Below are 13,184 nucleotides of genomic sequence, written 5' to 3'. Positions count from 1 at the left end.
AGGTGCTCCATTTCTTTCCCACCTAAAAAGCATCAATTACTCATGCATATTTACACAATCAGTTTTATGTTTGTTCCAGGGTGCGTATTTATAAGGATAAATGAAACATCTTGTAAGTGTTTTTTACATAATCCTTAATTAAGTACAGAAAGAAAATGAAAATCTAAGCCACACTTCGCACCGGAGATGCTGAACAAAGCACTACCATACAGAGGTCTCGAATATGTTTTCGATTTTTTGTTTTTTTCTTAGGAGGGCAATGTCTTCGCAGACTTTACTTTACCAACTATAAAAAAAGTGCACTGCTTTACATTAATCGAAGAAGTTACCAAAATGTGGATCTTGACTGAAGCCAAATAGCGCTATTTTCATGGCGTGTCAGAGACTCCAGGTTATGCCCTGGGCTTCAGAATGATTGTGCAGATTGCTGGGAGGCAGCTAACCCTGGTAAACACTCTGCATATGGCTCACACTTTGGTTGGGGGCCCAGATGTGCCATCTTTACTCCTCATTAAACTTCCTAATCTAACTAGAAACCTCGCAGGTTGTCAAAATGAGGAACGTGTAAAGAGCATACATACTTACTGTGTACAGTATCCTCTGCTCGGGTCCCTAAGTCTCCTTGGCAGTTGGCACGCGCGCTCTCCGGATCTCCTCAGCGCTCCTCGCCGCCTCAGTCGCCTGTGTGATGATGACACGCATATACACTGTGCCCCCCTAGCCAATCCTGGCGCTGCATGCAGCACAGTCTGTATTCGCCCTGAATCGCCCTGAATCCTCCCGGCCCTGGCGGCCTGAGCAGCACCTGCTGGGACCCGCTGGTACAGTGCGCCGCGCATGCTCGAGCTGGCCATAGCCCTGTGTCACTCAATTAGAGTGACTCAGGGCTACACCAGCCCGAGACTTAGATGCCGGTCCGCAGCTCAGCCGCCCTACCCCCTGGCTTCAGCGTCAAAGGAGTCAAGGACCTTTCCGAACTGAAGGAGCACTGGCAAATGCAATTGTATTTTGCCTGCTTAGCGGGCGGCTAAGCAGGCAAAAATACAATTGCTTTTCTTTTGCCAATAGCGTGCATGGGTGCATCCATGTGGCTTAGAGGGGCTACGCCCCCATGCTCCAATGGACGCACCGCCTTGGTTATATGAGAGCGGCCAGTTTCAGTAAAACACAAAGCATAGAAAACACATTTCAGATGAGCCTGAAGGCTGTGCGGAGACATCTAGTGATCGTTCTCACACCACACAAAATAATGCGAAGTCATACAGATTGGTGGCAGAAAAAGTATCCATTTGTGTTAAGTGCCGAACAGAAGTATAGATGAAAAAGGAATTACAGAGAAAACAAACATTAAAAACCATAAGTAACACCACACAGGGTGGCCATGCGCTCCGTGTCACTGATGGCATCATGTTTCCAATCTTGAGATGCCATTTCACTCACAAATGCGTTCTGGAAGTCGTAGACTCAGTGCTCGAGTCGGGGTACCACGCGGGTGGACGGCGTCCCCCCACTTATTTTAAGGGGTCTTACCGGGTGGACGCCGTCCCCCCTGCGCAAAAGCTGGTATGCTGTAGGAGAGCATGCATTAATTAATCTGTACAGTATGCTGCTGCTCTAGTGCATTCTAAAAGCTACCAATGATAGGACATCAGCATAGCGCCAAGATGCCTGCACTGCGCACACTGGCCACTAACCCTCAAAACTCAGGCGCTGCCTGTCTTGTCCTCACCAAGTGCCAGATGCACAGTGATGGCTCGCCACAGACAAGTGCGCCCGTCCTGGTTACGTAACTATCCCTGAAACAGCTGTCTGGGCTTGTGAGGCTTAAAGGATAAACACCCCAGCCCCTTAATTTTCGTGACGTCACTTCCGGTCGTGCCGTCACTTCACGTATCTGAGCGTCCCCCCACCTCTAGGTTTTTCCCCCTTTGTGACGTCACTTCCGGTCGTGACATCACTTCCTGTCTGTGAGCGTCCCCCCACTTCTTTAGTTATGACTTGTGCCCTGCGTAGACTTACTTTACAACTGTTGACATTAAGTTATTTGGTCACCTACCCACGTGGCAAAACAGTGCTTATTACATGATCACATGCAACCATGCCATGTAGCATGTGCGATCCTTGTCAACAAAAGGGCGGTTAACCCTAGGCACAAACAGACTACAACAGTCTGGTGCCTGCGGCCCCCACAGGCTCTTCAAGATGGCGGCAGGGTTACCGTATGAGAGATGTGCTGGCCTACATGGAAAGTTCGAGACTTCCTGGCAGGCTGTTGCAATTAATAAGCGCATGGATAAACAAATAAATAAAATCCAACCCAGTTTATTACACTCCAGGGCTACAAAATTGTAAATACATAAATACATTCATAACGAATCCCCGGTGGCAGTCGCAGAATGCAAATGTATGAGATGCATATTAATATTTGGTAGAAAAGAAAACCGGATCAGTGCTTTAGTGGCACCCTTAAATTATGGGTTTGCAGCTAAGTTCAGTGAAAAAGAAGACAGGAGTTAGGGAGAGAAGGGTCAGCAGAGACAAAAGGGAATCACAACTGGGTATGAACTTAGGGGGTGCAGTAGTGGTGGGAAGGGCAATCTTCAACGGATTGCCCACTTCTTTTAACCGTCCCCTTCCACTCTTTGCATGCAAAGATCTTTAAAAAAAATCAACAAAATATTCATTACTAAGAGAGACTGTATTGAACACACTCTGTTTTCCAATACGTATACTTTGATGTTATGAACTGATTAACAATTTAACTTAATTTATTAAAAGTTATCCTTTTCACATTATTCCCCTGGCAGTCAATACCTTTCTTGCTCATTCTTTTTTTTCCAAGTCTTCCATTTCCACTAATACCATTCCCTCTTCAATCTTCATATATAAACATGGAACATATATTTCGCATTGTAAATAGAATTGCATCCTGACGCTCCAGAATAGCTATTAATACATCCCAACTGACCAGAACTCATTAATTGAACTCATGAATTATAAAATGCCCTGCCGGTAGTCTCACACAGCAGTCTCGAGACACATTACTGAGGTGGACACTGAACTGACTGACTGAGCTATTTTAGCAAATTTTAGCACGTTTTGCTTATTTTCTTCTCCTTGACCCACTTTTTATATTTTTTATTTTTTTCCCTTCCTGTTTCTCTCTTTCTGTAAACTAATAAACTAAAAATAAGCAGGCAGAGGTTTTGGCAGCAGAAGTAAAAAAAAGTGCACACATCACTGGACATGTGCCAAAAACTGTACACTGCACAACAACCTCTGGATGAAATACTACAGAACTTTTAGGACTTCAAACGAAGACCGATACATAAAAACCCTGCTATAAGAGCACTCTATGAACACTATAAACCCGATTCACAATGGCATTGTGTGCACCTAAGGTCGACGTAATGTTGTATGTCCCTGTTTCGACAGCCACTGCAACTACATGGCTAAAACGTGGGTCATTACTTCACCCAGGAGAGAAGGGGAGAGGCTTCACCAACTTTCCACGTTTCCCTGTTTTTTTTAAATGTATTAAATGAATTTACCTTTACCCTATTTTTTAAGTATCCCTTGGCCCTAACCTATTACTGTTATTTAGCTTTAATAATGTAATGTCCCAGGATGTAGAGGTGTTGATGTAGTGCCTTAGGAAGTAGTAGCCTTATTGTAGTGGGGCTACAAAGTGCGTACGTCGAAGCATTTGCGCTGGAAAGATCCTATCCCTGGTTTGGTGGAAATATATTACAATGGGAGCTGAGAGGTGCGTTTCTGGGTGCGTGGCCTTCCACTCACACGTTAATGGGCATTCAGCAAATTTTGTAGGTAGTTTCCCACTTGAACAAGTCTTGGAAAACAGGCAACCTCACCTCCATAGAACTTGAAAATAAGAGAGCGGTCTGCTCAGCAACTGGAAGCATTATAGTTCTCATGATGAATGTTCCATAAGTCACCCTATCTTTCACGTCCTTATGCTTACGCATCACTGCTCATCCTGCAGCTCGAAGCGGGCAAAGGCATCCTTCTCACAGTCCACTGTCCCAAAAGGGGTGAACCCTGCTTCTTTCGCGAGTTCTGTGACCCGCACCACAAAGTTGCTTATCTGCTCCTTGCGAAGGTCCACCATGTACCTGGAGAATTGAGAAACAGAATGAGACTGCTTAAGACCATTCATACACCTTCCCTGAACCCCCCCCCCAAAACCAAGATACACAGCTCCTCACACAGCCTTGGTGCTGATGAAACTGCATCAACAGAAAGGTGCTTTCAGGATCATGTCCAACCCGGCAGAAAGAAAAGTTACTAACCCCTAACAGAAGCTTCGCACTTTCAAATGGTGATAACTTAGGGTGCTTTACACATGTGACCCATCCAAAAGTTGAACTGAAACGTGCATTTTGCTTAATTCTCAGATGTTTTCATTGAAGGCATCATCAACAATGGATGTGTGTGTAATGAGACCCCAGAATGATGTCGGCCAGTATTCCAGTGCCTCGTCTTTAGACTGGTCACTGCATGAGAAACCTCATTCACGAGGCCTCTAATCACGGGGAGACAGGGTGGATCCGGGTGAAAGCACACTGCCTTCAAACTGATCTACTACTGTTACAGAAAGCAACTGCTTTCCTTTTTGCAGAACGAATTGTTATAGATTTGCATGCTTTGCACAGAGTAGACGTAGGTGCATGCTTTATGTAAGAGCAGAGCAAATGTAATGTATGAGTACAGTAGTTTCTATACAACGGCTTTACGGATATAAAGTGTAGAAATTACTATGTGCACGTATATGTCATCACGCAGGGGTTACAATGGCAAAGCCAAAGGGCGCTAGCTATTGTCTTTACCAATGCTGGTTGCCACTGGGGGCATGGATTTGTGATGACTTTTCATGAGAGAATTTGAATTTGAGAGACTCTACCACCTGTTATGAAATGAGCACTAGACCTTCCCAGAGCACCATCTGTTTGTCCTCATTCCTGGAGTGACCTCAAATAAGGTGACTTTGGAAGCTGGAAGAGTGCATGATGGCACAAGGCACTTCCCTATCTGTTGGAGATTGTGATGTCTGGTAGCCACTGTCTTCAAGAAGGAGGCCATTCTTGCCTCTGTAGGAACTGCCCAAGGGCCTACAAGGATTCACAGAAAGGATTTACCTGTGCTGGTATTAGATGTGTTCATTTTAAATCCCATAGTTTGCAATAATTGTACCACCAGGACCGTGTAGTTCTGCCTTTTCTGAGAGGCATGCCCTCTGACCACCTGGCAGTGTAAGTAAAGATTCACATGCATGCAGGACTGGCACTTCCATAGGCGAGGAATGTGAAAACAGAGAATGCAAAAACATCTTTTGTACAAATATGTTCTTTTGAGTGCATAAGGGTCTTTGGGAGGAAATCATGTGAGGTTTATACTTGCGGTGATGAGTTATAACAAGCATTGTTAGTGTGGAAGCCTTTCTGCCATGTCTGAAGAGTTGTTGCTCTTCATGTTGTACTTGTCAACAGTGTTTCACTCCAAATGGAAACTTCTCCATTCTACAGATGGTGATCTTCCAAGGTACACCGAAGTGGCTGTTTTCGGTGGCCACACTAAAGAGCCCTTCTTATTTTTAGTAGCTCTATGGGTTTAAAAAGTTCGTTGTCACAGCCGTCAGTAGCCTCCTCTTCATGGCATTTAGGTTCATCCGTCTTGGCCTCGAGTTCAGCACAAGATGCCACATTGAGTAGCTGATGCCAAGGTAGGCTCTGGTCACACACGCTTAGATCTATGGAAACCATCAATTACACAGGTAGGACAACATTTAGGGTCTCCAAATTTAGAGTTGTCTGCCAGCCCAGCAGACATCTCATAACACTGGCAGGAATCACCGTCAAGGCAGTTCCTTTCAATGTATTAAAGGTTAGAATGACAGTACTGGGACTGTCCATCAACTTTTAACATGTTTTTGTATTTTCAAAAACCAAACCCCAAAGAGGCATTTTGTTTTTAAAAATACATAAACGAATGATCCCAATCATCACCAGCTCATCAGCTTTGAGAGAGTCTAAACCCTCTCTCAAAGCTCTTCACTGGCTCCCCATCCAGGAGCGTATCGCTTTTAAGACCTTATGCATTTCCCATAACATTTTACAAGGCAAAGGCCCACCCATACTAAAACCACTCATCAAACCTCATAAATCCACCAGACAGCTCAGTTCAGACTCCCTTTTCCTTGCCAGCATCCCCAGAATAAGAAAAGCGCGCACGGGCGGTCGCCGCTTCGCTTACAACGTCCCATAGCTCTGGAATAGCCTGCCTCTTAACATCCGTAGAGAAACCAACCTGCTGTCATTCCGCAGGCTACTGAAGACCTGGCTCTTCCCCCAATAATTTCACCTCAGGAGCACTTTAAGTTGATACTATAGCGCTGGGACGCCCTTGGGTAGCTACGCGCTTTATAAATCCAAATCCAAATCCAAATCCACTATGGGTGCAGTATCCCATAATGTGGGGGTTTCGAAATGCTTTATTCGGTTTGTATAAATACAACCATGTAGCAAAAGTCAAAAATAAATTACAATACATAGCAAACTACAAATGAATTACAATACCTCGTAATTTGCATCAACCTTGAGTTACCAAACACCATCAGTACATGTACGAAATACATATAACAACACGTGTGCAAATGAGCAATCTAAAGTGCATATTTATACTCTCGCCTAATAATGCATGTGCAAATTAGCAATAAAGTGCAATAAATGCTGGAAGTACTCATCTCCTAGCATATGTGCAAATTTGGCAAAGTTAAAGTGCGTATAAGTACATACAATCGATCGATATTCGTACACAGGCTAGCAATAAAATGCAATAAGTGCTAGAAATACTCTTCTCTGACAAGTGTATGATTTAGCAAAAAAAACTGTCAATAATTAAGTTCTAAAAAGATCAGGGTCGTGTATTGGATTTATACAATGATTGATTTACGTAAAAAAATGCATTTCAGAATATAAGTGGCCACATAAAAACATATATCTGGACTCTCTAAGTTAAACATCAGATGCATCGCTTTCTTTGTACTAAGAATGTTATATTTTAAAAAGATGGGTTTCAAGTAAAATTTTCTATAGGAAATATAAAATTTACAGAACAGCATAAAATGACATCCACTCTGCTTAGATACACCATCACATGGGCAAAAGCCTGAGCCAGGTTTCTTAATTATTGGAAATGCTACTAGGTGGTGCACAATCCCCAGACGAAAGCGCGATAATACAAAACGGTGTGAGCTTTTGCTAACAACAGTGAGGTATGATTGTAAGCCTTCTTTAATGTTATATTCTAAATAGGATTTAAACGTGCTCTGTTTTGCATATTTATTCACCCTGATACTATTAGTGTGTTTCAGAAAAGAGACTTTAAGCTCCTTCTTTGACAACCCTGTCCCCGGTGTTGGTTCTTCAAAAATGTCACAACCATAAAGTGTCTTGTACCAGGATTGGATGTGACATAACCAAGGGATATTTGAACAGTGGTCAAGCTTTAAACAGTCATTGATTACATCCTGGGTAAACTTTGTCTCTTCTTTTGACCAGATGGATCGCCATAGGGACAACGGTCGGAGGGCAATTAAATCGTTGACATGATTTAATCCGACTTCCCTATGTATTAGCTCATTTGAAGCCGAAGCCGGGGCACAAAGCAAACGTTTCAGGAAGGCATTCTCCTCATGCTGAATTAGGTTAGCACTCTGGGAATGATCCCCAGAATAAGAAAAGCGCGCACGGGCGGTCGCCGCTTCGCTTCCAACACCCCTAAGCTCTGGAATAGCCTGCCTCTTAACATCCTAAGAGAAACCAACCTGCTGTCATTCCGCAGGCTACTGAAGACCTGGCTCTTCCCCCAATAATTTCCCCTCAGGAGCACTTTAAGCTGATACTATAGCGCTGGGACGCCCTTGGGTAGCTACGCGCTTTATAAATCCAAATCCAAATCCAAATCCACCATGGGTGCAGTATCCCATAATGAGGGGGTAATTTTGCATTTTTCACAGCAAAATGACCTGGTGGTTGAGGGTAGTGAAAACTGGCCATTCAACCACCCACTCTAAATTGGGTGGGCTGTTATACTGCCAACCCCCGGAGGGGCCTTATTCCACGGGCCAACAGAGGAGTATGTCAGCGACAGACGGACTGATCTGTGAATTAGGTGGGTGGACCTTCAGTTTGATGGAGAGGGAGAGGGTACCCTGTTGCTGTTGCAACAGAGTACCTTCTCAGCCAAACTCGAATGCAACCCCTTAAACAAAGTTTTTTTCCATAACGCAAATACAAATTAGTTTTAGAACCCGAAAGTGCACAATATTATAAACCTTCTAAAAGAACGTTTTTCGATGTCAATTCCCGAAACAACTGCCCCAAATAACAAGGATGAGATCCTTCTCAGCCTTGATGCGTTATCTATTTATTTTTTACAGCAAGAGCATTAGCCAATAGAATATGAAAGTACATTTTATTGAAGGGATGGAGGAGGGCAAATTTGCTTTTCAATAGGTTATATCAATATATAGATTTACATACATTTGGTTATCACCGAGCTTCTAATGGTGCTAACTATAATAGTAAACAAACAGAACCTCCAACAGAACACAGACACTCTGGTCTGCGACAAAACTGAATTGACTGAGAAGACGTGGGGAAACCCAATATAAACAGTTAGACATGAACTTTCAAACTATTGCTGTACCTTTACTTACGCTGGCCCGTCTCTAATGAATATCTGAAGGGGGAGCATCGTTTACAACGCAGTGTTGACACCGCAGTGCCTTTACAACAATGCCATTACAACGCAAGTCGTTACTACGACTTGCGCTGGATGGCGCTGTTGGACAAGGAATGTTGTAATTTTATATTCCAACACCTTCCCTACTGTTACGTGGACTGGTGTTGGAATATAAAATTATAAAGTTCCAAAATCCGCGCCCTCCAACGCAAGTCGTTGTAACGACTTGCATTGTAATGCCCGCGATGTCAAGTAACGCGATCTAAAAGACATACATCCATCTGAAGATAGCATGAAATATTGAAATATATTCATCTGAATTACGCTTTTACAGGACTTCAGAATGGCAATACTCGGAGGAATTGAAGAACTGTTGCAGTAATCTGGCGTGCTTTACTGTGTTCTACAATCATTGATATTACTTTACAGTGCCCTGAAGAATCCCTTGTTGAAGGGGGAAATGCGTTGGCTGGCTGCGCCCGAATGATATATACGAATTTGAAATAAAGAATCTCATGTTCACATTGGGAACTGTGGATTGAAACCATTGAAATTTGGACTCTTCATTTGTGATCATATTGCCACTCATCTTGTTGTTATGGGTGTGGGAGTTACCGGATCCCAGCAGCGCTGTGAGGCCATATTAATGGCAAGATAGTGCTATACATATGTCTGATAAAATAAGATAACATTACATAACGTGTCAAGGGGTAGTCATTGGATTCAGGAGTATATTTTTCTGAGTATTCATTCAGATTCAGAGTAAACAGTTGAGTTTAAATTCAGCAGAGGATTATGATGTGTTAAACTGGGTTAGGAGTGGGAGGTCCTCATTACAAGACTTGAAATTTGGTGCAAGGTTACTAAGATTCCGACAATCACAAGTTTTCTCCCTGGAATGCAGAATAACATATGTAACCCAAGTTACCAGGTCATTTTTCGTGTGGTTTTCCTCCTATTATGATGAGAGAACTGCAGGCTTTGTCTGTGGGCACATGTGGGTTGGGGTGTTGACAGGGCTTTAAGTGGGATGAAAAAACTGGGGGGTCTCTCAAGGGGGCGTGGCCAGTGTCATTAGGGGCGTGGCTTTAAAACACTTACGCTAAAAATCTGTTTAGCATAGTGTGCCGCCCGACTTGTATTTTTGCTGTTTCTGTCATTGCATCCAGATATGTGATACAACAAGTAACATCATACCTACAGCAAGTCAGGACTATTGACGTTGACAATAGGTGTTAGTTGCATAAGATAAACAAGCTGCACCTATGGCTTGTTACATATAATATTGAAAAAGCTTCCAATTAAAGCCCTGGTGACCCTACCACAATGTTGCTCGTCTTGCGTTTCAGAAAGAGAAGGGAAATCCAGAAAGAAAATGACTCTTTAAAGGATTTCCCTTCCCCCACAACGCTCACCTGGCATGACGTCATGCCGTAACTTCTCCGTGAGTGAGAAGTGAGGGCAGCACACATCGATTTGCCTGCTGTCTCGAAACGGGTCTCTATCGGGCTGTTTTGCACCCTGGCACTTTTTTCCGGACTGCAAACTGCTGTCACTGCAGTCCGGAAAAAAAGGGACCGCCGGTGCCAGGGCTCAAAACAGAGCCCGATAGAGACCCGTTTCGAGGCCCCCTTTAAAAAACTGCCGGTGCTCAGACCCCTTGAGACCCGGCCCACTTAAAGCCCTGGGTGTTGAGATGGGTGGGTCAGGGTGGGCTTGTGCCTGTCCTGGGGGAGCACAGTCTGCTCAATCAAGTACTGCTACCAGGGTCGGATGAGTGCCTGGCTGGGATGCTGCCCATAGCCCACTGCCCCTACAGCTGCAAAGACAGGCCTAGAGTCTCTGGGAATGGAATTATAGTTTGGAGTTTGCAGACCCGATAAATCCGAGCCCTGACTGACTAAATTGTGGCTGGTAAAATTTCACTTGAGTGATTGCCATGGGCATGGCGACTGGAATTATGCAATTATGCAGTTGTGGCATTTTTTCCATAATTATGGATGTGCCCCATTTGGCACATAATCCATCATCTACTATATAATCTGCTGATTTAACCAAAAACATAGTTGTTTCTAGGTCAAACGGATCAAAAGATACTAATAGCATGGAGTCAAGCGTCCCTGTGTAGTGGAATACCCTTTGCAAAGGTTGACTGGTCATCTTTCAACTGCTTATTGCTGTATTTGTGAGTTGAATTGTTAGGAACAGTGTGAAATCTTTGCCCACACAGTATTACCATGTGTAAAAATGTAAAAATAATGAAGTAATGCTATCACAAAACGTGCCACAGTATGCCACATAATTTGCCTTTTCTTGCCGCATAACTTAGTCAACACTGACACATAAATTGGCCTTCCCCTGCCGCACAATTCCAGTGACCCGGACTATGAGTGAAATTCCTCAACTCTCAATGAGAGCCCAAGTCGGGATTTGAAGATTCTCCATAAAAACCCTAAGGGAATAAAAAAGAAACGATATAAAGACGGTGTATTGTTCAAAGTAATGGAGGTCATTGTGGATTTAGATTTTACCCATCACTATTGTCGACGCTCACAAGAAGTATTAAAGTAAAGAAAATACCGTTTCCGTCCAACCACTAGATGGCAGAAGTATACAAAGAACGGGAATATATATTGGTCCATGCTTCAAAACTAAATAATCCTTATCCTTAGCGCTCTGCATAGCAAGGATCTCTTGAAGGTTCTATTGAGGCAGTCATTTCACCAAAACGATAGGGGCTAACGGTAGCGACATTGTTCGTTCCTTAACGCACCACGGCATCACACGAAGCACGGCACACAACATCTGAGGACACGAGACTGCATAATGTTAGGAACACTGACTGAAAACAAACATCAACAGCGCTCTACAGAGATAAAGGCATCCGTCTATAGACAGATCAACTGTCACGTAAAATCACAAAGCAGCCCACAGAAACTGTCAACACCAACATTGCTGTTATCAAAGCTACCCAGGCGAAAGCTCTATGATTTGAAAAACGACCACAATAGGATGAGTACAACCCTCTCTGTATAGCTGCTAATACAAGTGAACCAACAGGAAGTATAAACAAGCATCTGGCAAAGTCAACAGGTTGGGTTTGCTTGTATTACTCAAAGTGGGCACAAGGCGGCGCCGTTATACAAGGTATTTCAAACTATGAAGCTGAAAGTAACAATTGCCGCTTCACCAGCGACATATGCACTGCAAACTGCCATGGGCCTGGTAGTATTGAATGCATTCGCTTCTCGCGGTAACAGTTACCAGGTGACAAAAATAAAGTTACCCTTTGAGATGGAATTACCCATGATTAAGCGCTTACTCCTGCTCGCGTAACTGTGAGTAATTTGGGCGGAAAAAATCCTACTACAAGAGTATATTTAGCAAGCGGGCACTCGCTCTTTGTATTCTGTTGCATATAACTTTATTTCTTATCGCAACGTGCATTCTTGCGTCCATATCAGATGCAGGAGGCAATTTTACGTTAAGCAATAGCACTAAACGCAGAATTACTCTTCTCGCTTTATTATTCATAATCTTGAGTAATTCTCAGGTAATTCTATGAGATAACGCTACACTGAATAACGCGAGTCAATATACATTGCTCAGGGAGTCACACACTTACTTTGCTGCACATATACTTCGTTGCAGGAGCAGAACGCTGCTAATGTTGACTAGGGGATCATATATTCACTTAGTTACTGATGCCTTTTATTTTTCTTCAGAGGCCACAGACTGGCCTTGCTGAAATCGTTTTTGCTTCACCACAGAAGCCATGCACATATATTCTTGCAAGGGTTGCACACTTACTTTGCTGCAGGGATCACACCCATACTTTGCGGCAGGATTCCCTCACTTACTTATCTGCAGGGATCACAGAATTACTATGCTACAGGTGTCACCCTACTTTGCTGCATAGGACACACCACTTTGCTGCTGGGGTCTCACACTTTGTGACAGCGATCGCACAGTAACTTTGCTGACTTGACTGCAGGGTGAGCGCGCCTATTTTGCAGCAGGCATCTCACAATTACTTTCATGCATGTTTTGCATTATTAGAGGTCACACCTACTTTGCTGCAGGGTTCCCACATTTATTTAGCTAAAGAGATCGCACATTTATTATACTACCACGGTCACACAAGGACCTTGCAGGGGTCGCAGATTTAGTTTTCCCGAAGGGTGCTTCCGTACACTGCTCAAGTGTCTCACACTACTTTGTGCATGGTTCCACGCTTACCTTGCTGACTGGAACCCACAATTACTTTGGAGGAAGGGGTCACAAACTAACAATTGCTTTGTTGCAGTGGTCATAGGCTTACTTTGCTCAAGGCATTACAGAACTGTTTTGCACCAGGGGTCATACAATTACGTTTCTGCATACTTCTAAGACTTATTTTGCGGCAGGGGGTTGCACAATTA

At 43.6% G+C, this 13,184-nt stretch overlaps 1 protein-coding gene across 1 annotated transcript in view; it reads right to left on the bottom strand.

The window, feature by feature from the left end:
• Positions 1-2,307: 2,307 nt before the first annotated feature.
• Positions 2,308-13,184, bottom strand: part of DNAAF3 (dynein axonemal assembly factor 3) — a 181,903-nt gene continuing 171,026 nt past the window's right edge. The window contains exon 11 of the mRNA XM_086928685.1: positions 2,308-4,133. Within this exon, the coding sequence (XP_086784811.1) occupies positions 3,986-4,133 (148 nt within the window). The 3' untranslated portion in view covers positions 2,308-3,985. The remainder of the gene's footprint in view (positions 4,134-13,184) is intronic.

The sequence above is a fragment of the Lissotriton vulgaris genome, chromosome 7 (assembly GCF_964263255.1).
Source record: "Lissotriton vulgaris chromosome 7, aLisVul1.2, whole genome shotgun sequence".
Taxonomy (NCBI): domain Eukaryota; kingdom Metazoa; phylum Chordata; class Amphibia; order Caudata; family Salamandridae; genus Lissotriton; species Lissotriton vulgaris.
Note: the sequence above shows the minus strand (reverse complement) of the source record. Positions and strands in the feature narration are given on the sequence as shown.